A 27,442-nucleotide genomic window follows, 5' to 3' on the forward strand; every position below is an offset into this window, starting at 1 on the left:
GAAGAACACGTTTGAGCCAATAATTAAAGGCGAACTTGTCATACGGCACGCTTTCTTGGTCGAGTATACGCCTAGATGCGAATCACTGGGGAAAGGAGCACCATTTACAGGGACTGCAATCTACGTTGACACCGATAGGCGATGGGACTATGCATGGCAATTATGGGCAACAATCGTACCTAATGTGAAAGGCTGCATGGGTGTCGCAGGAGGATACATTGTCGAGCCGATAGATGGGCACAATAGATGTTTCATTGCTTGGGTGGGTTGGAACACGGTTGAGGAGCACCACGCGTATCATGAAACGAAGCATTGGGAAGAGAGACGATCCATTCTGCGGCAGGGTCATCAAGGGTACAGAGAATATTATCACGTAGTGTTTGATAATAGCCGTTCGCCATTGAAGAGTGTGATATAGAGTCGAGAGAGGCTATGACTCGAATACACTGTTTCATGAACCAAACCAAGTCTGATGCCTCACTGGTATAATGCTCTTCATGTAGATACTAATATGCTAGAAACTAAAATGCTTCCTGGTACGCCGGGATGTTTACTATACAGGATATTGTGGTATTTCCTAATCTCAGGAAACACTTAGGAGGAACAGAGAACCACTTGTCTCCCCGAACCAGGTTCCCTTCCGCGCTTAGCTCCCAGAGGTGTCAGTTATACATCCAGACACATGTGGAATAAGGTTGATGACTCGCACGCCACGGGTCATGACCTGACCCCAGACCCAAAGGACGTGGGACGGGGATATCCACGCTTACTAGGAGGAACTGGGGAACCGGGGAACCCTTTTTCAGAATCCCGCCTCAGAATATACTATAAAGCAATAGCTGTGGGGTGAGATGCGACTGCTATCGTAACAACCCACAGTAGAAATCTGCTTAGCAATTTTATTATTGTCTCTTTACTCGTACTGTAGACATTCTCCAGCATGAAATCGACGGAAGAAAAGTTCACGGCCACCCCTGATGTTGATCAGCGGGAACAAGTCGCGGATGCTACGACTAAAGAGAAGTCCGAAGTCACTGCAGGTGCGGATGTGGATGATCTCGACGTGGCAAATTCCAAAGCATTCAAGGGCGATGACTCGGATGGTAAAGTCGTGTGGACGGTTCGAACTGTGCTTGCGTTTCTCTCACTGTCATGGCTTAACGTGGGTATGTTCTACTGCCGAACACTGCGGAGCTCCAAAGGTACATTACTAAAGTCATAACCCTAGGCTCTCAGCAGATCTTGTATGTCGTGGGTGGTTGCCTGTCGTACATCGCCGAGGATCTCCATGCCACAGGCGCGGAAGGTTGGCTGCCAGTGGCAAACATCCTTGCGGTCGCGGCAGTGGCGCCCTTCACCGGATACATGGAGGATCTTCTTGGGCGAAGGGTCATTGCCATTTCTGGGGCGGTCACTCTCTGCGTGGGTTGTATTATATTTGGCACATCTCATACGTTTGCACAAGCCTTGGTGGGTATGGCGGTCGCTGGTGCTGGCGCGGCGGTCGGCGAGTTGACTGCTCTTGCTGGGTAAACTTAGCCACTTCTTTGCCATCTTAGCCGAGAGGCAAGATGTACTGTGCTAACTCTTGTGTACAAGGACTTCGGATATGGTCCCTGTAAAGCACCGCGGACTTGCAGCGGCGGCCGTGACCTTTACCATCATTCCATTCGCTCCAAACGTTCTTTATGCTCAGCTTTACGCTTCTCATTCCACTTGGAGATGGGGCGCATGGATCGCATTGTGAGTACAGGCTGTATCACTCTGGGGTTGATGTACGAGGAAACTATCGAATATTTTTAACACCTGATGAAAGGATTATCAATGGTATTGTGACTGTAGGCCTGATTTTTACCTACTTCCCAAAAGCCCATCCACGAACACAAGGACAGTCCAAGCGCCAAATCATCAAGGACATTGATTACATCGGTGGTCTACTCTCTATCACTGGGTTGACACTTCTGTGAGTACATTGTCGTCCAGTTTCCTTGCTCTAGGCCTTGTGCTGACGTACTTTGCCAAAAGTCTTGTGGCATTGCAAGCTGGCGGCTACTCGCATCCATGGTCTAGCGCCTATGTTCTCTGCACACTATTAATTGGCTTCGCTCTGATCGTCGGTTTTGTCGTGTGGGAGTGGAAGGGGGCAAAGTACCCAATGGTTCCAAGGGAACTCTTCGCCGGTCAACGAGTCGTGGCCCTAGCATATGGTGTCGCATTTATCGGCGGTGCGAGTTTCTACTCTCTCCTCAACATGTACCCATTGACATTTTCGACGGTCTACGATCCCGCTCCTGTGAAAGTCGGTACAAAAGCCGTGGGTGTTGCAGTTTGCAATATTGCGGGAGCAGTCTTCTTCAATGCAATGCTATCAGTGACCAAAGGTCATGCTCGAGAAATACTCTTTATTGCTTCAGCTATCATGAGTAAGTCAGTCCTCATTCAACTGCTAGCCCTGACTGAGACTCTGCGGTAGCCGCCCTTGACGGAGCCTTGGCCGTAGCAACCCCCTTCAACGCGACCACTACTGTTGCCATAGGGTCCTTGGCCGGACTTGGTGTTGGCGGTATCTTGGTTCCAGCGGCAACAGTCGCTATGATTGTGGTACCTGATTCGCTCTTGGGTACCGCGGTCGCCCTCTCCCTATCTGTCCGAACCGTTGGGGGTTCGATTGGATATAGTATCTATTACAACGTCTTTTCCAATAAGTTAAAGACAAGACTGCCAGCAAACATTGCAAGGTATGCCATCGAAGCCGGACTCCCCGTGGCAGATGCAGAGGCTTTTGTGGGTACATTCTTAACCAAACCGGCGGAGATTGCCAAGGTTCCCGGTGTCAATGCTACAATCATTGAGGCTGCGACAATAGGCTCTCGATGGGCCTTTGCAGAGTCACTGCGTTATGTTTGGTATACCAGCATTGCATTTGGCTCGGTGGCATGCGTACTCAGCTTGTTTATTCCGTCAATCCGCAAGTACTGCACCAATCGTATCGCAGTCCAGGTTTAGTTGAGGTGAATGCACTCGCAGGATACTCTGTCTGGGACTTGGCTAAGGCTTTTGGGGAGCTGGACATCCATTGCTAGCATACAATCAACACCTGGTTACTGGACATGGCACTTTACCTCTATGAATTGTCACTCATTGAGGTGGCCCAGACTTCTTCAAGGTCGGACATCACGGCTTTGGCAGCTCGGAAAGGTATTGTGATGTCGAAGAGCATTCTACTGATTGGAGCCCTCTGCTCCGGCGACCTGGCTCGAGCCCCAGCAATCCGAAGTGGAACAAGAAACACTACGCCACTGAGATTGGTGTGGCGCATAGCGAGCATGGTGACGTCCAGGATTGTGCGAACGTGTTGCTGAACCTCTGACGGATCGAGAGAAGGAGTGACCACACCTGATTGGCTCCATATACTGGAATAGTCGTAGGTTCCTGAATGATAGATTGAAATTGCCGAATAATATACCGCAGAAAGATACCGGTGGCCGGCTGCAGAATCTGTGCCATACCATTCTCGTGCCATGTGACTCCAAGTCGTCAATTCTGTTTTCAACATAGTGCCTTGCATAGCGAAGGTGTGAAGTTGGTCACAGTCAGCCGCGGAGATGGAATGTGTCTCTTTGGACCGAATGAAGCTCGTCGTCCTACTCGTCATTGGTTAGTATCTTCCAGACGTGTCAGGTGATAGGTGTACCGAATGCAGAGGTCCGCCACCAAGGTCGCCAGGTCTAGAAGAGCCTCAAAAGGAGTCCAGTCTCCTGCATATGAGTCCAACCATACCTTCTGGGTCAGAGACCTCCATGGTGGCATTGTCAAAAATGACTCTTGAGAGAAGAGCATCGATCGAGCAATCTCGAAAATGCGGGCTTCGAGGTAGAATTCCCTGCCGGCGCCATGAGAGCAACCCTCTGGAGATAGCAGCTGGAGCAACCGCGATGTTCCATACAGCATATGGCGAATCCATCCATCCCCAGTGGTGTCATACATGAGCTAACCAGGTATCTCACTGTCAGATTGTGTCCATTCGCGCAATTGGAGGCTTAAAGATGTAACGGTGAAACAAACCTCAAATAAGCCCAGAAGCAGAGTGCTCCACGAAAGACCGACAATGTCACATCTCCCTACACACTCAATCTCTGATTGCAGAGCAGTCACAGCGTTGCGATAGTTAACGAGGGCGTCCCGTGTGCATTGCGCGGACCCCGCAGAACGCAGTCGAGAAACCTGTAGAGCACCTATGGCTGAGGCTACATTTGACAAGCTCAGATTGTCCTCTAGGATCGAGTGGAAGGTGGAGCAGGAAGATCCTGGTCTGCCTGTGAAGCTGTTGCGGTCCAGGAACTTGTCGAAAAATTCAATCACATAGAGAGACTGCGTGTCAATCGCGAGAGGTCGAATCAATGGGCATGGCATCGGCAGCTGTGCTGCACTGTTTTCCTTTTCACGCTGCCCATCTCTCACTTTGATAGCCGTGTCTTGAGTAGGCGGGCAGCAATTCTTGCCTCGTCGAGTACAGTTGTCGCAGGGGATTTTACCCGAACACTGTGCGCCAATGTGAGTCATTGTCACACAATCAAGAAATTTTAGGGAGCTTCTACCTTGAGATGACTGGATGCGCATTGCACACACCGCAAGCGACGCTTTCGTAGGTCAAGTGGTCCGACGGTCATTTGCTGCCAGCTCCTCTAATTTGCAGGAGTCCAGTTGCCTCGGAATTTATGCGTAGCTCTCTTGGATTTTCTCATCCCGGTCTTATAACTGGAACAGGAATCATTCGGGCGAACCGTAGAATGTGGCACAGTTTCAATTTCTGCGTGACGCGTAGTTTTGTTGCTTCATTCCCGTGTTAATGTAGAAGTTGGGGTGCAAGGTCATAGTTTGCGGGATTTGAAAGTCTTGACAGTCTCGCCAAACTCGCTAGCCAAAGCCACTAAACCACAATAGGTAGCATTCGCGCGAGGTGGAGCTACAGAGTACATCATATTGCACCATGTCTGTGAGGTGGGATGTGGAATTCGTGAGATCAAATAGAGTAGATGGTCACCAAAGGGGAGATTGCGAGACAATGGAAATCCTCTGTTGTCTACATAAACCACAAAGTCTCGCACCATGGCACGGAAGACCAGATATCTGTGAACGCACTATCCCCTTTCCTTTCTTCATATTACAGAATACTCTGCTGAATTTGCAAGCGCCATTGAGCTCCGACAAAAATGGTTTCATTCATCCAAGCAGCAGTTGCCTCAATGCTTCTCAAAGCATGCCTTGCTTTCAATGCCACCATTCCGCCCCCGAAAGGACCGTTCGGGGTTGCTAGCACCACTGCTGAACTCATCAACGCCAAAATGCTCGATCCTTACTCCCCTACCAAACAAGAGCGTCGGCTTATGGTATCTGCTTTCTATCCTCTAGCAGAGGTAGATGATTGCCAGCAAACTAAAGTCCCCTATATGTCCGCAGGGACTGCCGCCTTCTACGACCAGCAGTACAGCGCAGTCGGGCTGCCCAATGGGACATTTGAAGCGATACAGCTGACGCTCTGCCGGAATACAGCTTTGTATGGATCTTCGAAGAACACATATCCCCTGGCTATCTTCTCGCCAGGGCTGGGTGATTCTCGACTGCTCTACAGCAATATCGCCGCGTCGCTGGCAGCTCAAGGCTATGTGGTTGTAACCGTGGATCACCCGTATGACGCTGATGTTGTCGAATTCCCAAGTGGCGACCTGGTGATGGCGGCGAATATTAATGACTCCGATGTCAATCAACTTGATGGGGCATTGGCCGTTCGAGTCAAAGACCTCTCCTTTGTCATTGACCAAATGCGAAACCGAACACTCACGCGAGGCCTCTTTAAAAACCTGTACGGCAAAGTGAACCCGACGAAAGCGTTGGTCTTTGGGCATTCGTTCGGAGGGGCAGCAGCAGCTTCTATAATGTCACAAGATCATCGAGCTATCGGGGGTGTCAATCTCGACGGGACCTTCTTTGGCACGGTTGTTTCTGGTGGCCTGGACAGACCGTTCATGATCTTCGCACATGAAGGCAAAAATCAATCCACTGATCCGAGCTGGGCAACGGTATGGCCGCACTTGAAAGACTCAAAGGTCCAGACATCGGTTATCGGCAGCGCGCATGGTAGCTTTCTGGATTTCCCAGTGATTATCGATACACTTGGGCTTCGCCCGCAGCTTCCTCCGCAGCTGCTTTCAGAACTGATCGGAACTGTTAAGGGAGATCGCATGCTCACTATTTTGACGACCTACATCAGCGCGTTCTTTGATTTTGTCTTGGGATATGCTCCATCACCACTGTTACAGCATGGTAGTCCTGCGTTCCCAGAGGTTATTATCGTAAATTCGACGTTAGTTGAGAAGTCACGATAATAGGGAAAAGAAAGAAACATGCAGTCGGGAGATAGCGAGATCTGAGGGGATTCGCCAATTGTAGTAGAAGACTCCATAGAGATCGGTAGGATGCATGAACTCCGAGTACATGGCATTGGGGTAGACTGGATCGCTATGGTCCCTGCTGAGTCCCTACAGCCACCCAGGGTCGCAGGCTCAGACTTGCACCTTGGATAACAAAATCTCAAGCTCGATTTGTGGTATCATTTCGAGGTATATCTCCATTGTTGCAGCTCAAGAATATAAACAGGCCTGGGGATATTTCAAGTCGGAGGTGATGTGATCTTACAGGGTAGATGTCTTCAGACAGGCGAATGAGATAACGGGAGTGAAGATCCCTAACGGTCCGGGCATTCCAATTGAACCAGCAACCATCGTCCACCAGAACACTGATTATGTCTGACGTCCTTATTCTACGATAGCACGGAGGAGTGTAGCTCGTACGTGCGATAAAACCTCTGCTACTTCTGTGAGGGCAAAAGAAATTCTAGAAGGTCCGATCTCTTCTTCAGGTAAACACGTCAGAGACAATGGGCTTTCAACTAGTTCATCACAGTCATGAAGATGCCGATCGAGTGGACTTGGTTGAGTGATCTTCTGACTGAAGACCATTTAGTCATGAATTCCAAATTCCGCATTATTGCTACCCATGTGCATATTATATGTACACAGATTTGTTTCCCAATATCTCTCGCAGTCGTTCCAATTTTCCCGCCTGAATATCAATAAATATGTCTACGAAGTCTCCTTAGTTACTTCCCGCAGTGCCTGAGCGACAATCGTGGCCCTCTCCGGCGATCGTGCGAAGATATCAAAGTCGAAATAGCGAGGCTGAACATTGAAACCGATCGTATAGTCGTAGTCCGGAATGGACACTGCTTTCCCGTCGGTGTCAATTTTCCTCCGCAGATCTAGAGCCCAGGCAATGCGAGCTCCGAGAATGTTCATGGATCGCTCAGCAATATTCTGTCCAGGACATATCCGCCTCCCGAATCCAAAACAAGAGTAGTTCTGCAGGTTGGGATATTTGGTCAACGGTTCTCGGTAAGTCTGGGGAAACTCGGGGCTTAACCAGCGCTCTGGCCGGAAGCTCTCAGGATCTGGGTAGAGGGCCGGGTCGCGATGAATCGCCCACTGATTCGCATGAAACACTGTTCCCTCTGAGAAAGAGAATCCTTGATAGGTATCATCCTGGATCAACTGATGTGGCACCCCACCTGCCGTGACCGGCCTCCAGCGCAAGACCTCTTTGATGACGGCACGAACAGTGGGCAATTCCGCCATGTCGTCGAAATTCGGCATTCGAGTCTTGGCCACTTCATCGACTTCTTTCTGGATTTTGGTCTGCCATTCGGGATGGAGGCACATGGCGAGACAAAAGGACATCATCGCGGCGGCAGTTGTGCCACTTCCAGCCTCGAACAGGGTACCAATCACGTAAGCGCCCTCATCGTCGGAGAGTTTATACGCTTCTTGGTTTTCAAGGAACGTCTTTGTGAATGATTCGGGCACATCTTTGGTCTTCATGGTCTCTCGAACATCGTTTTGAAGTTTCCGGAACAAACTTAGCTCTTCTGTACGGAGTTGTAGAGCCTCCTGCTTGAATGGAGCCAGCCCCGTTGGAAGGTGTTTCAAGAGTGGGATTGAATCAACAAGATACGTCCCTGGGGATGCCACCCTTTCAACGTTTTTGCCAACTGTAATAATTCGCTGAAACTCTTCCTCTTGGCCGGTTTTGATCCACCGGCCAAAGCCGATCCTAAAGACAACTCCAGAAGCGTATTGCTCGAACCATTGCTCATATTTACTGGGCTCTCTCAATATTCTCGAGAGAAGCTTGATCGATTCGATTTCTTGAACAGGTTGATAGGAGTCCGCTGCCACGGGCATAGTCAATTGGTGCATGAGCTTGCGTCCTCGTCGCCACAGTTCTGCCACGGTATGGTTAGCTTCTAGCTCATTGCTTGCGCATGAAGGGAAAAAGTCTCACCATTATAAGGTAAAAGCAGAGGCCGTAGGTTGTTTGACAATAATTCTGACGCGAATGCAAGCTGCTCGCGTGATGAGTAGATTGAACCTCGTTCTCGGAGAAGCTCATTGGCGATTTTTTCAGTCGACAACACAACATGCTTTCGACCAGCGATATTCAGCTGATATATCGACCCATACTGATCAGCCCATTCCTTGAACTTGAGCCAGGAGTGATGTGGCGGTATCTGAAAGAGATTTCCGAAAAGCGGTATACCTGCTCCAGCATCAGCAACCCCCAAGTCATTACAGCTTTCCCCAATGTTGGAACTTACCACGAGGTCCTGGCGGCGCATTTTTGGTTTCCGGCTTCTTCCACTTCCACCAAAACAGAAATGCAAGTACAAGCAGAGGGTATAGTAGAGGAGCAGTTTGCAACATGATGTTCTCGATGGATCCTACATCGAGAGTGAGGGCCTGGTGGCAGATGCGGACTTTATAGCCGAAGAGGAGAAACCATCAGATGCTCGATCTGATGGTCAGCAGCATCAACGACAAATTGAGCCTTGAGAAAGTAGGCATTTCGACATTAAACTTGCAGTGATTCGTTGCCCACCGATTAGGCAAGCAGACCTCGGGGTATCTCGATTCTTTTGTGCGCGGCCCGTCAACCCCACAGCACGCATGCCCCACGATCATACCTTTTTTGAGTTGGACTTGAATTTTTTAGGGGGAGAGTGGTCCCAATGCAGATCACACTTTACGAATATATTCTAGGCCGTTGAGAAATGGGACAATTAGGTCCTACGTGTGACTTGACTCATTACGCCTTAGAGGTGTATTGGTGAACTAGACTCCCACTGACGAGCTGAACCCCACAGCGTTTTGTGGGCGAGAGTTTTTGAACCCCGGGAAGACCCCAGATTCTCAACTCTGCATTACCCGAATAGCTAAGGAGTATGAGGAACGTGTAAACAGGCGATATCGACGAGTAAAAGAGTGATGCAGGACTGTGGTCCGACACACACAGACCGCCTTTCAAGCTTATTGTAGAATCTGCGTCCTCTCAGCGTCAAAAGATTGACATTCAGCTCGTACACGCCGGCCGTAAGGCGAGCACCGTGCCCCCTGGCGTTTGTGGCAGAGACTGCCACCGCTCAATGTTGAGGGCTTGCCAGATGATGTATGGGGTCCGTCAGCCCTCGTATCCGTTGATACGTACCCACTGCCGCAAGACGTGACGCTCGAACAAATCGAAGCTTTCAAGTTCGCCTGGGTTGCCGCGGTGAAACGCGCTCTTAACATTGGATTTGACGTGATCGAGATCCATGGGGGCCATGATTATCTGCTCTCTTTTGATTCGCCTGCCACCAACGAACGAACGGATCGATATGGGAGTAGCTGCAAAATCGTACGCGACTGACGAGAGAGATTGTCGAATTGACTCGCTAGTCTCTTCTCAAAACCACTCCTCTCTTCCTCCGAATCTCGCCACAGATATGCTCGAAGACGATGCATCGCTGAGCGAGTCCTGGATCCTCAAGTCCACTCTGAAGCTGGCACCCATCTTGGCTTTCCTGCGTTGATCTGTTGAACGTGTCATCCGGTAGAAACCATAATCTACAGCAGCATATCCGAAGGGCCCCGGCTTTTCAGTCACCGTTTGCGAAAGCGGTCAAAGAAACTGTCAGCGATAAATTGTCAGTATGAGCCGTCGGAATGATACTAGAGGGTAAACTAGCAGACGGCTTGGTCGAGTCGGTGGGACGTCCCTTCCAAAAGAATTCTGGCCAGGTTTGGACTTGGGCAGACGAACTCAGTGTTCAGACAGATGAAGCGCTCCAGATAGATTAGGATTTTGTCAGTAGGCAAGCCGTTAGAACGAAGCAATAGATTGAGCATGCAGGCCGATATCAGGCCACCAATACGCTACAAACAAAGGGTACCTAGTAGCGATGGTCGAGACGGAAAGACCCTGGCGGGCATTTGATAGCTGGTTGGTGAATGCGTTGCTGGTACAATTGGTCGCTACCAACTGCGGAGATGGAGTCGTGGGCAGTCGAAAGTGCTGATTTCGAAATGTTGAGGCAGTCTCGATTTCGCTTACGCTGAAGATAGGAATGCCGTATGTGTTGATACAGCGTTTGGGTTCGACCGACAGTGAGTAACAGCTTGGCCGCAGGTACGACTTCACGGACAAAAATAGTGCAGCCAGCAGGAACGACATCGACCATGTTGACCGATAGCAACTCATGTCAGGCAAAAAGGTTCTGACCACCATCAGTAAAAAATTCGTCCAGGGAGAAGCAAGCGAATGAATGCACCTGATATTGATCTCAATAGCCTTGTTACAGTAATAAAGGTGCGATCTCATAATCCGAATCACAACTGACATCAGATTGTCTAGATCACTTCTATTTGCAGACTGCTCGCATCCCTTGAATTAGATCAGCCAAGAGGTCTTCAGGACTTTCCACACCGACGCTGATTCGCAAGAGATCCTTGGTCACGGTTGAGTCGGTCATCGTCCGCCATTCAATCAAACTTTCGACACCACCTAGGCTTGTCGCGTGGTGGAAGAGGAGCAGCTTAGAAGGCAAGCTTTTCGCAAAATCGACTTCTCGAACAGTGAGAGCAAACACCGGTCCGAAGCCCCGAGGCATTTGCCTTAGCAGCCAGCCTTCCGCGTCAGCGTCGGCTTCGAGGCTAGCGTGATGGATCTCTTTGACCACTTTCTGGACGGTCAGAGCGTCTTTGACGGGGAGAATATTTGTCCCTGCCGATCGGGGAGACACGGTCATTGCCGAGTGCAAGGCGCGCACGATGAACTCGGCAGACCCACTCTGCCTCAAGACTCGCATTTCGAGAGTTCGGACGCTTCGAGTTGCGAGCCAACTGTCGAAACCGGCCAAAGCCGACCCGAGATACAACCTGTCTCGGTGTAACTGCTGGAGCCATGTGCCGCCGCCTTTGACTGCTAACAACCCGGCCAGCAGGTCGGAATGACCACCGATATACTTTGTTGCCGAGTGCATCACCACGTCCGCGCCGTGGAGAAACGGATCTTGCAGTGGAGGGGGTGCGAACGTCGAGTCCACGCTCAGATACGCTCCCCGTGAATGAGCGCGGTCAGCGTAATACTGGATATTTAAAACCCGTCCCGTCGGATTCACCGGCGTTTCGAGATGGACCAGGTCGCCTGGGCCCAGTTGGTCGACGGCACAATCAAGCGAGAGCACCTCAGTCCCAGACGCCCGTGCATAGAGCTCGAGTGTCCCATGACAGCCGTGATAACCAGCTCCGATCGAAACCCGTTTCGGGTTAAGCATGTTCAGTAGTGCATTGAACGCGCCCAGGCCGGAGGAGTATGCTATGCATGGATGTTCCAGGACAGACGACAACACCGCTTCCAGGCGCGACAGTCCCGGCGTAGACTGCCTCGAGTAGCAGTGCTCCCCGTTGTCGAGCACAGGGTACGAAGGCCTCTCGTGATGTGGACGAAGGCGGTCCACGGCTCGAGGATATCGAAATGTTGTGGTGACGTGAATAGCTGGTGCCACGTCATCGATGTTGTTGAGGACGTCGTCCGCATGTACTGCTCTGGTAGAATTGGAAAGCGATGGTAAAGCCGATTTCAGGCTTGTTTGGAAGAGTTGCGAGTCCTCGTCCATCTCGTCGTGCCGTTCGTATCCTTCTTAAGCCCTGGCTTGTGTACCCCGCAGATAGAGTCGGAAAAAGGCCACTGGGGAATGTCAAGTAGGTGTTTGGCAGTGTATTTGACACCAAAGGGATGGATGTTGCTGCTGCTAATGATACTTCACCGAAAGAAATCATTAGAGAATCGCTTGCAGCAAGAGTAAACCATCTAGGCTTGTATATAATTGTTTAATTTCCCAGATGTTTGCGTCTACGGCTACGGCCATGGAGGTACGGTGTCTCCTCCGACACGTTGAAAACAGTGGAGACGGAGGTTGCTGGTGGACGATGCATATTGGATCTCCGGTCATTGAAAGATATTCATATGCCGTCGGTCCGTCGGTCGTTCTGGCATGAGCCCAATTGTGTCCCTGTGTAGTGCTGTCAATACTAGGCATTGTTTTCTTTTCGCGGAAGCCCATTCCGAAACTTCATAGGATCTGTTCAACAGATCATGCCTTGGCTGTGCTTCGAGGAGCACGGCGACGGAATCAGAAAAGCATATAACTTGGTGATATTCAGTCATGAGGTATTACATATGAGGTTTTACATAGGTCTGAAGATATTCTCTCTTCAGGGGCGCAGAGAACTATAGGTTGCCAGCTTCCCACGCCCCAAAAAAGGGCTGCCAGGGTCTTGAAATTGGAACAAAAGGTCGTAGGTCATGTCGGAGGGCGAAGGACTGCCGGCAATCGGCCATAAGGGAGGACCAGCGGGTTCGGTGAAGTGGGAGTCGGCCGCAGGCACGGCAAAGGGCTGATTTGCCTGCAAGTTTTGCCTGTCATCTAATCTGATGCCGCCACCTTCTTGATTATGTCGCCGTTGGCCTGACTGTAATGGCAATGCCTGTCCATTGGACAGGATCACTTCGACGGTAGGATGGTGGGAGATTTCCATCTCGACAGTGTCCTCTCCTTCGTCGTCTTGGTCTCGTGGGAAAGAAGCTGATTCGTCGAAAAGACGCCCCAGGCGAGACAAAGTCTTCGTATCCCTATTGTCGGCGACATTGTAGAGGAGAATATCCCACATCAAACGCGTGTTAATCGATAAGGTCCTGGATGTCGGATCTTGGTTCGGCTCTCCGCCCACCGAATGACGAGCCGACGACAATGCGGAGTGAAACAAAGCTTGGAGCTTTTCATGCTTGTCAAAGATTCAGCATCCCGGGAAGAAACCACGGGCGAAGGGAGACACTCACCATCACTCGACACGATGGCCAAAGCAAAGCCAGCTCTGCCAAAAAATCAACAAATCTTGCAAGCCTGTCCAATGCCGCCTCCCTGGTCGTCTTATCATCGGTTCGGCAAAAGTAGAGGTGGACGGTGGCTGCAATTGCCGTGCAGTGACCAATGAACGGATCTGACACACGATAGGCCTTTTTTGTAATCATTTCGATGAGACGTGAGACCCAGATGCTGTGAATAAATGCGAGCTCCAACGACGTCTTCCAAAAAGTGTTTGGCGCGCTCTGCTCGGCTGACTGCCGTGTTCGCGACGAATACAAGAAGGGATGGTTTAACATATTGTGAATGGTGTGATAGGTGAATTGCAGATAAATCCACGGACTCCAGTATTCCCGATTGTTCTGGAGCTCCTGATTTTCCTGGTAGGAAAAGCGTGCCAGGTCGAAACGGTGACGGCTGGGCAGCTTCGTCTCCAGATCCATAAGATGGGCGTTGATGATAGTGTACCTAGACTCGATGGACCATGGGGGTGGCATGAGGTTGGTCTGCCGGACGAATTGTCTCACGTACGTCCGAATCTCTGCCCATAGAGCGGCCAATTGGATCATATAAGCCCATATTTCACTGCGTTCCTCGTTCATTCCCCCTTGCGGCATTGATGGGGGCAGATCATTCAACTTCTTCGACAGGTCTGTATGAGTCATGACATGCTGGGGACTGGAAATATCTTCAAGGATGTCGGTTGTCGAGGAGCCTTGCTGCCCGTACATTTGTTGTAGCAGATGCAAGCTCCAGAATACTCTTCGCCGCGACTCTGCATGCAAGCTGAGATCGCCTAGAGGGTATGTTTCGAAGTCAAGGCTAGCACATTTTGCCAATGTCGATGCGATGCCCACGTGCAAACTCACCAAGATTGGGTTATTGGCTACGTGCGGTCAGTCGACATAGAACACCATGTATAGAGCGAAATATTGACCTTGTAGATTGGCCATTGCCAGCATGCAGAGGCTCTGAATAGTCGAGAGTGTGACGGTGCCCTCGACAATCCGCTGCATGATGTGCTCTCTCGCGGCCTGGGCATACCTTTCACTCAGCTCGTCCGGCTGGCTGCGGAAGTATAGATGTCTAGCGTGACACGCCGAAAGCGCTAGAAGGGAGAATAGTGTCTCCTCACGGCAGTCTTGCAAGGAGGAAAACTCGTCTCGATCGAACAGCCATAGGGGTTGCTTATGACAATATTGAAAATAAGAATCGACGGCGTCAACGAGGACGTCTCTCGGGGGCATCAGGCTAAAAAAGCTAGAAAGTCAGCCTAGGACGGGGCTGAACAGTAGAAAAGGATCCTTAGTCTTTCCTCACTGATGCACCACCAATTTCGGCAAGAGGCGGTTGTTGGGATTGTCGATTTGGAGATGCCTGCGAGTTCGTTGTTGTCGCTGTTGAAGATGCGACGTTATTGCTCGTGCTGACGAAAGTCACTATCAGCGAATGCGGACTTGGGAAGATCAAGGGCATAACTGGCTTTCTTCGTACATTTGACTTTCTACAATCCTCATTTTCCCTTCCAGTTGTGCCAACCGCCGTTCCTGCATCGCCATACGGTAAGCCTGTGATTCTGTGTCAAGCCCAATTAATCAGAAAATACCGTGTTCATTAGATTCGGCCGGTATAGATCGTCTGAAGCGGATCTTTCTCTCTGAAGTTCTGGGTATTTGCATGTTTTCGAAAGCCGAGTGCAGCTTGAGCATGCTGGTCTCTCGCCAGGACATCGAGTCTTTTTTCTCCTTGTTAATTCTACGTCAGCACGTTCCAGCATGTGATCTAGAGAATGAGTAAAACGACCTACCGACAGTTCTCGCAGGCTTGATGCAGACGCTTGTGGGGACGACTCTGCATGTCTTCCAGCTGTCTCGCGAAACAATTATTGGTGGACGGGGTTGTCACAGATTTTGGTCAAGTGAAAGCCTGATGGAAAGCAGGAGATATTTATATATTTATCAAACGCGGGGACAAAAATGGTCACACTCCGCAATTGCGCTCTACTCCAGATATGCTACTCTATGATTGGACTGAGATCAAACATAGGCGCAGTTGACCGCTTTGATTCGACCTCTATCATTATTTCAGTCTTTCGAAATCACCACTCTGTTTCCATCTCCTGAGAAGCCTTGCAAGCTAATCCATCACAGAACGCACCGTCGTCATTCGTGGCTCCTGAATGAGGTAAGAAACGACGAGCTGGCCACAACTCCTCTCCTTTGTCGTCCTCTTTCCTGCGATGGTCGATCACAAGCTGTCTCACGGTATTTTGGAAGAAAATTGGCGCGCTTTCTAAATCAGGGTGTAGCTCTCCGTTGGTGAAGACACCGGCGTTCAGATTTCTCTGGACTGCATCGCACAAGTACTTGTCTTCTCCGAGAACTCGTTTAAAGAAGGAATCGATGTGTTCGAACTCCTCGTTTGTGGCATCCTTGTGGCGATAAACCTCATACTCCATAGAACACGTCGTCGCTGATGTTGGGACGCATCGCATCATGTAGAAAAAATGAGGCCTGTAGCCACAAAAAGGGTTAGAGGGGTATGTATACAAGGGGAGAGTATTAACGTACGTGACCGTCATACAGGCGTTCGGAAAATAATAGGTGCTAACATTTTTGATATCGTCGTCCTCTTTGCCCTTTTTGGGCCGCGAAAAGTGCTGAATGTAGCCGGGTTTCGAGACTGTATAGTAGAATGCCAAGTCGGCCAACTTACTGACGTCCGGGTGTGCAACCTGACAATGGTAACATTCATTGTAATTGTCGGCCAGTGTCTTCCAGTTGTAATTTCCTTGCATGGCCCAGACGTGATCAAAATCATACTTCGAAAAGTCGTAAAACTGAAATCGTTCCTGCCTGTCAACTCCGTCAAAATCGTCCTCCCATTTTATTTCAGGCACTGGCGATGCATCGAGATTGACCCAGACGAAGCCCAGTAAGTCCACCTGCACATGGATAGGGAATAGGCTGTGGTTTGCTTTATTGAAGCCAGGCACAGACTCAAAGCGAGGGGCCTTGGCAAGTTGGCCATTCAACCCATACGACCAGCCATGGTATTTGCACGAGAATATCCTCGCGTTTCCGGTGTCTTCTGTGACCACGGGGAAAGCCCTATGCCGACAGATATTGTGGAAGCCATTGATAGTTCCGTCTTTATCCATGCATAGCACGAACGCATATCCCGCCTGTTCGAAGCGTATGAAGTCTCCCAGCTTATTGAAGCGTAACTTGTGAGTGACAAGCAGCCATCTCTTTGAGAAGATTGCTCGGCGCTCTAGTTGATACATCTCATCCCTCCGATACCATGAGGCAGGGAGTGCTCGGCATTCAGGGGCTAAAGCCGGTGACAGGTCTGTTTTATGGTTTGTGTTCGGCATCCCGATGAATGAACCAAGTGACGACAACATGCTGGGTCGAATGGCTGTAGACCTGGAAGTTTCTAAAGACGAGATTCTTCTCGTAGAAAAGACAGGTATGGGCAAGATGGCAGATAATCCTAGACTATAGACTATTTGCTTAGAGAACAAGAAAGGCAGGTCCGATGAGCATTTTAATTTCATGTGAGGTACTCCTCATTCTATCCCGCAGATGTGTACGGTCTAGTGGTGCAGTATCCCAGGGGAGTTTTGATCCTGGCTCCCCGATTAATACTTGCCCTAATCTTTCGGCGGGCCAGCCAGCTGCTGCACACAGTCCGGATAGAGCCGGTCACGTGATAGGCTGTTCGACACCCTCCGCCTTCGGAGTTTATCCTTGACGATACAATATGCTTGACAATACTACCTTAGAATTAGCTAAGTCATCATTGGGCTTAGCCCGCTGGTGCCCTTGAAAATAATCAATCAATCAATGCCTTAGTCAAGACTTGTCATTGAGCTTGCCACGCGTGCGGGACCTCTTTCTGATTCGCACATCTAAAGAGGAACGGCTACATGGGATCTAACGGGCGAATTCCGAAGCCTGAATCTTCAAGTAGATTCAAAGCAATGGTCGAAAGGGCTGTTTATCTTCTCCACATCTGCCCAGAGTGGACCTTGTGCTCCGCGTTCGCGGGGACCTCTTAGGCCTGCGACCTTGAAAAGGCTCCCAACCCCCAAGCCCACCCACAACCCTCAGTCAGAAGAGATAATTTTTGCGAACCTTCATCTTTATCGATATTAGAGCGCCATGGATGAAAATATTTTCGACAAATCTGACGGTATGGAGCGATCATTCGAGAAGGGCACCGATCGAGAACATCATGCTGGACTACATGATGATGTTGACCATCTTGGCGACGCTTCCAATATCGAGATTGAGAGCGAAGAAGCTCAAATTTTTTCTATGCGTGAGATCGACCCGGTTCTTGATGCAAAGATGCGGCTTGTTAATAAGGTCTGACCAAGCCCGACCTCGACGTTAGAGCAATGAGTTAATTTTTCGTACAGACGATGGATGAGATCGGATGGACTCCCATGCACCTGAAGCTATTCTTCCTCAACGGTTTCGGATATTCGGCCGATTCTCTCATTCTTGCCCTCCAAGCTGTAACTGCAAGTCAAGCTGCTCTCGAATTTCGGCCATCATTCGCATACGCTCTCAATGTAGCTGTGTATACAGGCATGCTGGTGGGAGTGCTTGTATGGGGACTAGGTAGCATAATTTACCCACCTGTTCTGCGACAAGACTTTTACTGACCCTTTACATAGGTGCGGATATTATCGGCCGCCGTTTTGCTTTCAATGTGTCCCTCTTTTCCTCCTCTGTTTTTGCCATTGTTGCTGGCTCGTCGCCGAATTGGGTTGTGCTTGCTGTTTTTGTTAGTCTAGCTGCGTAAGCCTTCCACTCTCCTGAAACTCATCTACTTCCAACGATACCCTTGCTTTTCTGCCTTGACTGCTAAATACCGAGGGTCACAGATTCGGTGCTGGTGGTAATCTTGTACTCGACACTACCGTCTTCCTCGAATATCTTCCCAGCAACAAACAATGGCTGATCACGCTGATGGCATGTTGGTGGGGTCTAGCCTATGTGATTGTTGCAGCTTTCTGCTGGCCAATTTTCTCGAGTTCAAGACTGACATGCCAAGATGCAACCACTTGCACAAAGGAGAACAATATGGTAATCCACCTACACACTCCGTACTGCGAGCGGAACTGACACGAAGTCAAGGGTTGGCGGTATATCTGGTATGGAAATGGAGGACTCGTGATGCTCTGCAGCATTTTACGAGTCACAGTCATCCGTCTTCGCGAGACTCCCAAATACCTACTCACCAAAGGCGATGACGCTGCAGTGGTCAAAACTTTCCAGGACATTGCTCAAAAATATAATCGACCCTGCCATCTTACGCTTGAGGCGCTGGATTCTCTTGGAAGGATCACTTCTACCTATGGTAATTCTAGGTACGGCTTCAACGAACTCTGGGCCCATATCTGTGGATTATTCGTGACCAAGAAATTGGCGCTTTCGACAACCATGATCTGGCTGTCCTGGCTCCTCATTGGTAATCACTGCCTACCCTTTCACATTTCATTTTGGCGATTTGTGCTGACTTTTTCTAGGATTGGCATATCCCCTGTTCTATGTCTTCCTCCCTGATTACCTTGCCACACGTGGAGCTCAGACTGGTCAGTCAGGCCCGTATTACCAGTGGCGCAACTACATGCTCAGCAGCGTCGCCGGAATTTTCGGACCGGTAGCTGCTGGTTTCATGTGCAATCTCAAGGTTCTTGGTCGTAGGTACACAATGGCAATTGGGGCTCTCATCACCATGGCCTTCTTCTTCGCCTACACAGCCGTCCGGACTCCAGCTCAAAATGTTGGTTTGAGTTGTGCAATTTCTTTCTCCTTGAATATTTACTATGGCACTCGTAAGTCTCGCTGAAACAGACGGTGTGAACTCTGCTAACAGCAATTTTGAAGTATATGCCTATACTCCAGAGGTACGTCCTCTGCTACATCTGTCGTTTGTCACTAAAAACTGAGAATTCAATTGTAGTCTCTGCCATCAGCACATCGGGCGACAGGTAACGGGATAGCTGTGGCGTTCAATCGAGTGATGGGATTGGTTTCCTCATTTGTTGCCGCATACGGGAACACTGCCACATCAGTACCAATATTTGTATGCGCTGGGCTTTATGTGGTCATGGTGAGACATCATTCCTAGAAGCCCTCAGAGAAGCTACTAAACATGAATTTTAGGCTTTTGTGGCTGTCATGTTTCCTTTTGAACCCTACGGCAAACAGGCGATGTAGAGGTAGAGTGGGTTACACTAGGGGTTGATTGGCTTGAAGTGGTCCTGTCCACGTAGACGAGCTCGAGTGGGAAGAGAAAAAGGACAGAATGGGCAGACTCATCTTGTAAGAGGAATCGGCACGTCGCTTCACTATGAGTCGGGATAACAGTGGCTTCAATGATTGGAAAAATGTCTTAAATATTTGAAGACTCTGTTGAGCAATTACAATTAGTATTGATTGAGAACTTGCATTGAAAAGGAAAGACAGTTCTGCAGGGGCGAACTTGAAACTTCATCGTGACAACATGGAATAAGCAGGAAAATCAAGCCCTAGAGAGGCGTTGCCTGCGGCTTTACAAGCCCAGCAGATATGCACAGGAATGCCAGGGTGATGAACTGGTATAATCAGTCAGGTACGCGCACAACTTGTTCAAGTTAAGCAGACAACCCTCTTGACATCGAACTCGGGCGCCGGCTAAAAGCCGAACTACGTCGCCTGGACAGCCAGCTCTCTTAGACACTCCAAGGCCGGGCGCGCATCGCTCCGAGAGACGGAGATTTTCCCCAGCAAAGCGCCCACGTGATCGGCCTCGAATCCATGATCTCCCCGATCCAGGCGGACTTAACCTCATTCAACTTGCGAGTCGGTATTAACTGCGTCGATATCTCGGTTTGTCGTCCTGTAGTTTTGTGGTGAGGTCCAAAAACACACTCCAAAACGATACACCATGGAAAAGTTCGATGTGGCCGTGGTCGGTCTTGGTGCATTTGGAAGTGCGACTGTGTGGCAGGCCGCCCGAAAAGGGGCCAAGGTGATAGGATTTGAACAATTCGAGTTTGGACATGTACATGGTGCCTCTCATGACACGTCGCGTATCGTCAGGACATCTTACGATGCTCCACAGTACGTTGCGCTGGCCAAATCTGCCTACAGAGAGTGGCGCGAGCTTGAACAATACGCAGGGGTCAAGCTGTTGACGGTCACAGGCGGCGTCGTCTTGTTCACGAACGATCGACCTTCCTCTTCCTCCAGTGTCAAGGCAATAGATTACACGGCAAGTCTGGAGGCTAACAATGTGCCCTATGAGCTCCTCACTGCACAGCAGGCCAAGGAGCGCTGGCCGCAATTTGGCCTGTCGGAAAACGCGGACGTGGTGTACACGGCCGACACTGGCATTGCCCACGCGGCCAAGTCGGTGATGACGATGCAGTTCATGGCTCGTACCCACGGGGCCGTTCTGAAAGAAAACACTTCAGTCATTGAAGTTGTGCCTCTGGCAGGACCCGACAAGGGCGTCCTCGTCAAGACGGCACAAGGAACATTCCAGGCAAACAAGGTTGTCCTCGCCGCAGACGCCTGGACAAACAAACTACTCGCGCCTCTTGGGGTGCATATTCCGCTACAGATCATGCAGGAACAAGTGACATATTTCAAGCCAGCCGATCCGGCAGCATTTGAACCCGGCAATTTCCCAGTCTGGATCGCCTTTACCGAAGGCAAGACGTTCTACGGATTCCCAACGTTTGGGGAGCCTACAATCAAGGCCGCTCGTGACTCGTCTGAGAATCTGATGACGCCGGAACAACGGACATACGCCCATTCACCTGAACTGCTGCACGAATTGACTACATTTATGGGTGGTCTGGTCCCAAGTCATCGGCTGGAAAGTCTTCGCACTGTCACCTGCCAGTACGCGATCACTCCAGACCGACAATTCGTGCTTGGTCCTCTGGAAAACCATCCCGACATCATCGTGGGCCTAGGCGCCGGTCACGGATTCAAATTTGCGCCGGTGATTGGCCGTGTGATGGCCGAATTGGCCATCAATGGAAAGACGACGGAAGACATCTCAAACTTTGGCATTCCACCTAGTCAGCCATCATTACTTCAGGGTAAACTCTAGTAGCACAGCAAATCACACAGCCAGCACGGGCCCCTAGAGCTGGAAAATAATGGCTTACGAGTAGTCGATTGCAAAGATGTTGGCGTGCCTGTCCCCCTAAAGTGAGGTGCTTAACACGCCTAAGACGGCCGGGTCAACTGGTCAACAAATTTTTGGGTCCACTGGTCGACACAAATTTGACACCTAAAATCACGCCTATAAGGTAGTCGATCTAGTTAAAGGGAACGCCCATAATGATCACGCTTATAGGCGGTAAGTCCCCCTAAATGAAAGATCTAGGTATGCCTAAGACGGTCAGGGTCAACTGGTCGACAAATATTTTAGGTTAACTAGTTGATAAATTGTCTACACCGGGACCTTAACACCTAGGAGGTTTCTCGGGATAGGCGTTACCTACCTAAGAAAACAGTCGGTGAACGTCGATATATACGGGGTTAACTGGTCGACATTTAGGGGTTAACTGGTCGAAACTGACCGACACTGACCGGAAATAGCAGTCGGTCCAGGCTCTCTTCTCTTTTAGGTCTTTAGGAACGCGGATAGCTAGCGTTTAAGCCAAGAGGTCGATGTTCTAAACTTCCATATTCCACATTAACCCGGTTTCATGGTTCTCATTTCGCCCCTGAACCAGATCACATAAGCCACTCACAGTGTACTGTACGCAAAGGCTTCTCAGTCACTACAGGTTGTATTCTTACTTCCTCGCCAGTCGTGGATTGAGTATAGCCTCTACAGTATCTTCTTGTAACTAATTCCAACCCTTAGAGAACGTAACGGAAGCCTCGATGCTGATCGCCGAGTCTGAGAAGTTCTTCATGGCTGTAACCCTCGTATCCCCATCGCGCTTTCTCATCGTCATGGGCTAGGCGAGCTGGATCAACGTCACGACCATCCGGATGAGCATATGAAATAGCGTCGCGAGCCTTGTTATGTCGCCAGTTGATGAACATGATGAGCGACGTCAAGATGAACGTTAACCCTGCAAAACCAAGGTTGATGGCGTGGCCCTTGATAAATCTTGGGGATTCAGTAGTCGGATAAATGTTGCTGCTTATTAACCCTGCAGAGTTGCCGATCGTGAAGAAAAAGCCCATCACCGTAGCCCGAACATAGATTGGACCGAAGTTAGCGCCAACCCAGCTGATGGCCAGGGCAATGTTGGGAGAAACGCCGGCGACGGTCAAGAAGATGGCAAAATATTTGACACCTGACGAAACATCTGAGATGAGAATAGCGTAGCCGATAATGACGAAGCAAGCCCAGAACAGGATAAACGGCCCACGCATAATGAAGCGGTCCGCCAGAAACGCGGTAGTCATCTATCCACAGGTTAGTACTGACGACGAACGGCCATAGAACAAGAAAATGAGGTGTATCCGACATCCAGCAAGGCTGCGAACATACCGTTGTGATGAAGCCCAACACATATGGTGGGACAGACAGCAGATTGGCTGAGGCACCTGAAAAGTCCAAATCGGCAATAATAGTAGGGGTAAAGAGTGCCAACGAGTAGAGCGGCTCAGCGATGGAAATGTAGAGCACCGCATACAAATACATCCGATAATCCGCAAAGGACTGGCGGATCTGATCCCAGCTGAAGGGAACGTTGGCGTTGGTGACGCCCTGACTCTTGGCTAGGAAGTGGTTCCACTTGGCTGTCTCGGAGTGAGTTAAGATCTTGTTGTCATCGGCAGGGAAATCCACAAGCAGCCACCAGCCAGGAATCGCGCAGAGAAAGGTGATCAGGCCCTCGATGATGAAAATCCAGCGCCATCCTCCCGGTTGCGGCACAGCCTTTTGAGGAATGTCGCCAAAATGCTGCCACGATGGAAACGGAATGTATTTCAAACCGTAGGCAAGAACTCCACCAAAGGCGCCGGCAAGCGTGGCTCCCGAGAAGAAGATTCCGATCCGAAAGCTTTGATGTCGTCGGGCGTACCTAGTATCTCTTTAGTAAGTGGCTTAAATCATACCAAGTAGCCGGATCAGGTCATATAAAGGGACGGCGTGAACTTACCAGCATGTGAGCATGAAGTTAATCCCGGGGAAGAGTCCTCCCTCAGCGACTCCAAGGAAGAATCGTGCGGCTTGGAGCCCCCCGCCGCTCTGTACCAGGCCCATGAGTGTCATGGTAATTCCCCAGGCGATCATGATCATTGGAATCCAGCGATGGGGTTTAACAGCCTTGAGAATTAGGTTGGAGGGCACTTCCACAATTATGTATCCAACAAAAAAAACCGAAAGTGCAATGGCATATGCATTGCCCTTGGAAATGTTCAAATCCGTCTTGAGACCGACAACAGCCGCTTGACCGATGTTGACCCGGTCTAAGAAGCTGAGAAGATACAAAAGTGAGCAGTACGGGATGATTGCCCAGTCGAGTTTACGAAGGATGTAGCGGTATTCTTCTGGAGACATTTCGAGGTCGGTGCGATGGTCGCTATTCTCGGTGGCTTCATCCTTTGGTAGTTGTGCCTCAGGTAGTTCTTTATCGCTGTCTGGCAGGGTGTGATCCTCATTGAGAGGAGGCGACGTTTCTTTAGCGCTCATGGTGCTTCGATTCGAAGGTGAAATCGTAGCAATTATATGCTGATCCTCAACCCTGACGGGAGATGGTCAAGGTCAATGGCAGAATTGTATTGGCGAGGATGAAAAGGCACGTGACACGAGATTGACCTGGTGTCGATGACAATACTCCTTGTGTTCGCGAAATGCTTGTGCAGGAATTGAGTCAACTAAGCGCCGGTGAGATTGTGATAATAAGGTGAGAGAGATTAGAAATGGCATGGAAAACGGCGAAAAGCCAAGATATGCCGAGGCAAAGGCTTAAGTGTTGACAAGTGGGTACTGTATATTGTACGTAGATCATTGTCCGACTAGGCCTAGTGGCGCTGATCATCGGCGGTAGATACTCCGCGTTCTACGGAGTGTGTCACGGGACCTGGTATAATGTTACATCGCTTCCGATTGTTTGGAACTCCACACGTGACCCGATATGCGCGCTGGTTCCGCCATCACAGCATCCATGCTCTGTGCCAGCACTCGATCGTGGTCATCCTAGCCACATGGCAATTGGGTATTTGGGCTGAAAGATCTAAGGCCCGCCATGGTCGACCTTGTATTTCGACCAGCATGTGGGTGCCTAGCCCCATTTTCACTACGAATGATTTTATTTCACGACCAGATCTTATTGTTGATGACCACCTGTTCAGACACTATCTTGAATCTGCCGATGTCGTGCTCAGGTCATAAGAGTAAGTGTATAATTAAAGATTGGTTCCTAGCAAGTCACTCATGACGGCTTTTTTACGCCGACACAGTTCACAAACCCTAATGACCTTGTTAGGAACGGCCTATGGAATAGGCAGAGTGATAACACAATTAAAAAAGGTCTTCCTATCTAGGTGCTCTAGTTACAGAACTCAAAGCATAAGGAAAAGAAGTTCCTTTGTGAGAAGCGTGCGATAACTGTGCGGTTCCCCTGGCGTTACATGCTTAGTAAGTACGCTTAGTGTGGAGTTCTGAGATGTCGTCTGTTCTCTGTTCTGTCTACTCATGACAGACCTCCTCACCCGCGACCCTCCCCGCAACAAGATTGCCTTTGCTGGATGGAAAGGAAACGGGATTGGAGTGCGTAAGAAGAAGTCATCCCCTGGATACGGGACGACGAATGCTTCAACCACCCGAAGCCCGAGTTGACACATGTCCCGCACGTCTCGGAGCTCGTATCACCACCGCATAATTCTCCGGACTTTACTTCAGCTTTGTGTAGTGGCTTAGGTGCGGCCCAAGTCTGAAAGAGTCACCGTGGACCTCCTGTGTATTAAGATGTGTCCATGTCTAGCACTTCAACTGTGTGACTGTTAGCGGCGCGATCACCTCCACGAGTACTTCCAGGATCGAGACAATGATCGCCAAGGACAGTCTGAATGCTGAGAAAGCATATACTCTCCAGGGAGAATCCAAGAAAATCTTCGAGACAATCCTGAATGATTCTCGCTTGAACGTACCATCCGATGTCAAAGCACTAGGCGACAGAATCAAGTTCACTGGAGACGAAAGAGACCCATTTTACCCGGTCCCGTACAAGGCTGCAGAATCCCAAGCAGGGCTTCTTGGCCTTGTGGGTGTTTTTGCTCTTGCTATAGCTAAGGATCGCTACGGAATCGATCAAGACGTCGAAATTGATGTTGCCCACGCATTGCTCAACGGCCTCGGGGCATTGTTTGCTCGCCATGAAGGCTCTTGGTTATCGGGGAGTCCGAAGATGATGGGTGCAGTGCAACGGTGGGATCACGGCAAGACACGAGAACTTTACCGTCAACTTGCAACCAATATTTACAAGACAAAGGACGGCCGCTGGTACTCTCTCCACGGGAATATGAACCCTTCCCACTTGCTGGAAATGCTTGGGGTGGCACAGCACAATGAGGAGAACTTGAGCTGGCAACAAATACTGGACATGTACGCAAAGATTGTGGGAAACCTGGACTCGGAGACTCTTGACAACTGGAGCAATAATGTCTATCGGACACCTGGTACTGTCTGCCTGGAAAAGGAAGAATTCGAGAACTCCCCACATGTGAGAGAAGAATCCGCCTCAATCTGAATCTTGTGAAACTGATGTCAAGTAGGGAAGAGCCATTCAAGACGAGCCGTATTACAACGTGATCCCACAGCCATACTACACACAGCCTCCCCTGTCCTGGGACACTGTAGGATATGATCGATCAGATAGGCGGCCGCTGTCCGGGATCAAGGTACTTGATCTCGCACGAGCAATTGCTGCACCCACCATTGGCCGAGTCTGCGCAGCACTAGGTGCGACTGTTATCCGTGTATCATGTTCCACTAATACGGAGCTTCCAATAACTCTCATCGATGGATGTATTGGTAAGACAAGCGTGGACATCAATCTCAAGACCTTCGCCGGCAGAAAGAAGCTTCTAGAGCTGATCCAAGAAGCTGATGTGTTCATCGACGGCTACCGTCCAGCTGTAATGGAGCATCTTGGTTTTGGTCGTGACGCTGTTCTCGGACTTGTGGCTAAGCGCGACAGAGGTATCGTCTACTGCCAGGAAAATTGCTATGGCTGGAAAGGGCCATGGGTGATCAGACCTGGCTGGGCACAGATTGCCGATACGGTAAGCGTGGTAGCTGCGGCCCAGTCTCTCTGTTTGCTAACATTGCATTGCAGGTATGTGGCATTGGTCTTGGGATAGGACGTTTCAATGGTTACGACGAAGCCCATATCTTCCCTGGCCCAAATGCCGACTACCTGACTGGGCACGCAGGTGCTGCTGCTGTACTACATGCCCTCTACCTACGCAACAGGCAAGGTGGATCGTATGTTACCCAGTGCTCGCTACTCGTCTCCAACTTGCAAATGCAATCCTACGGCACATACAGTGAGGAACAGCAAGCATCATTGAAATCGCGCAACAAGGAACTGGTAGGCCACATGCGCCACTACGACGAAATTGTTAGCCACGGGAAGAACAGGCACGTTGTTAGAGGTTTTATAGCTGATCGGAATTTCGAATCGGCGATCAAGACAGAATACTATCAGACCATGGATGGAAGTATGTGGGGATTGGGAGATGTTGAATTGATTAAGTTGGCGTTGGATTTCAAATCAGAGGGACAGAGCTCTGCAATGCGAACTGACTGGGTGGTCGCGCCATGTCCTCCCGGCTATCATCTACCGGGGTGGGAGAGGCAGCTGAACCCGGACTTTGTACCTATCAAGCCTACAGAGGTCACACAAGCATAGTTCTCAAGTATCCGAATGAAGAGACGCGCGCGCGCTCGGGAATAGGCATTCAATAGGAAAGGATACCTGGAGACATCCAAGTCATGCAAAAGGTACATTCGCTAATAAGGGTCAAGCTGTCGACCGAGAAAAATTCAAGCAGTCTTGATGGGAGTATGTTTTCACACTTTATCATCCCAAAGCTACGAGACTCTGGAAAGACTCCTGCTTCTTTCAATTCCTCTCAGTTACCAGACTGGACAACAACTTCATGA

At 49.9% G+C, this 27,442-nt stretch overlaps 7 protein-coding genes across 7 annotated transcripts; 2 read left to right on the forward strand and 5 right to left on the reverse strand.

The window, feature by feature from the left end:
- Positions 1-940: 940 nt before the first annotated feature.
- Positions 941-3,006, forward strand: PV06_10339 (uncharacterized protein; the record flags this gene model as incomplete). The annotated part of the gene is made up of 6 exons (XM_016411883.1): positions 941-1,166; positions 1,229-1,529; positions 1,600-1,743; positions 1,817-1,963; positions 2,026-2,423; positions 2,474-3,006. The coding sequence occupies 6 exons, from the start codon at positions 941-943 to the stop codon at positions 3,004-3,006; spliced, it is 1,749 nt and encodes a 582-aa protein (XP_016257924.1).
- Positions 2,409-4,844, reverse strand: PV06_10340 (uncharacterized protein). Its single transcript, XM_016411884.1, has 4 exons — positions 4,599-4,844; positions 4,066-4,542; positions 3,695-3,990; positions 2,409-3,644 (listed from the first exon to the last, which is right to left on the reverse strand). The coding sequence occupies exons 1-4, from the start codon at positions 4,668-4,670 to the stop codon at positions 3,125-3,127; spliced, it is 1,365 nt and encodes a 454-aa protein (XP_016257925.1). The 5' UTR covers positions 4,671-4,844; the 3' UTR covers positions 2,409-3,124.
- Positions 4,845-7,142: 2,298 nt separating this feature from the next.
- On the reverse strand, positions 7,143-8,816 carry PV06_10341 (uncharacterized protein; the record flags this gene model as incomplete). The annotated part of the gene is made up of 3 exons (XM_016411885.1): positions 7,143-8,338; positions 8,398-8,652; positions 8,711-8,816. 3 exons carry the CDS (start codon positions 8,814-8,816, stop codon positions 7,143-7,145), a joined length of 1,557 nt encoding a protein of 518 aa, XP_016257926.1.
- A 3,828-nt stretch (positions 8,817-12,644) lies between these two features.
- Positions 12,645-14,541, reverse strand: PV06_10342 (uncharacterized protein; the record flags this gene model as incomplete). The annotated part of the gene is made up of 3 exons (XM_016411886.1): positions 12,645-13,214; positions 13,270-14,180; positions 14,232-14,541. The coding sequence occupies 3 exons, from the start codon at positions 14,539-14,541 to the stop codon at positions 12,645-12,647; spliced, it is 1,791 nt and encodes a 596-aa protein (XP_016257927.1).
- Positions 14,542-15,392: 851 nt separating this feature from the next.
- PV06_10343 (uncharacterized protein) lies at positions 15,393-16,670 on the reverse strand (the record flags this gene model as incomplete). Its single annotated transcript, XM_016411887.1, has 2 exons — positions 15,393-15,807; positions 15,865-16,670. The coding sequence occupies 2 exons, from the start codon at positions 16,668-16,670 to the stop codon at positions 15,393-15,395; spliced, it is 1,221 nt and encodes a 406-aa protein (XP_016257928.1).
- Positions 16,671-21,976: 5,306 nt separating this feature from the next.
- PV06_10344 (uncharacterized protein) lies at positions 21,977-24,165 on the reverse strand. The gene is made up of 3 exons (XM_016411888.1): positions 23,433-24,165; positions 22,820-23,354; positions 21,977-22,734 (listed from the first exon to the last, which is right to left on the reverse strand). The coding sequence occupies exons 1-3, from the start codon at positions 23,963-23,965 to the stop codon at positions 22,177-22,179; spliced, it is 1,626 nt and encodes a 541-aa protein (XP_016257929.1). The 5' UTR covers positions 23,966-24,165; the 3' UTR covers positions 21,977-22,176.
- A 1,157-nt stretch (positions 24,166-25,322) lies between these two features.
- On the forward strand, positions 25,323-27,188 carry PV06_10345 (uncharacterized protein; the record flags this gene model as incomplete). Its single annotated transcript, XM_016411889.1, has 3 exons — positions 25,323-25,997; positions 26,050-26,559; positions 26,613-27,188. The coding sequence occupies 3 exons, from the start codon at positions 25,323-25,325 to the stop codon at positions 27,186-27,188; spliced, it is 1,761 nt and encodes a 586-aa protein (XP_016257930.1).
- Between the last annotated feature and the right edge of the window lie 254 nt (positions 27,189-27,442).

The sequence above is a fragment of the Exophiala oligosperma genome (assembly GCF_000835515.1).
Source record: "Exophiala oligosperma strain CBS 72588 unplaced genomic scaffold supercont1.12, whole genome shotgun sequence".
NCBI classification, from domain to species: domain Eukaryota; kingdom Fungi; phylum Ascomycota; class Eurotiomycetes; order Chaetothyriales; family Herpotrichiellaceae; genus Exophiala; species Exophiala oligosperma.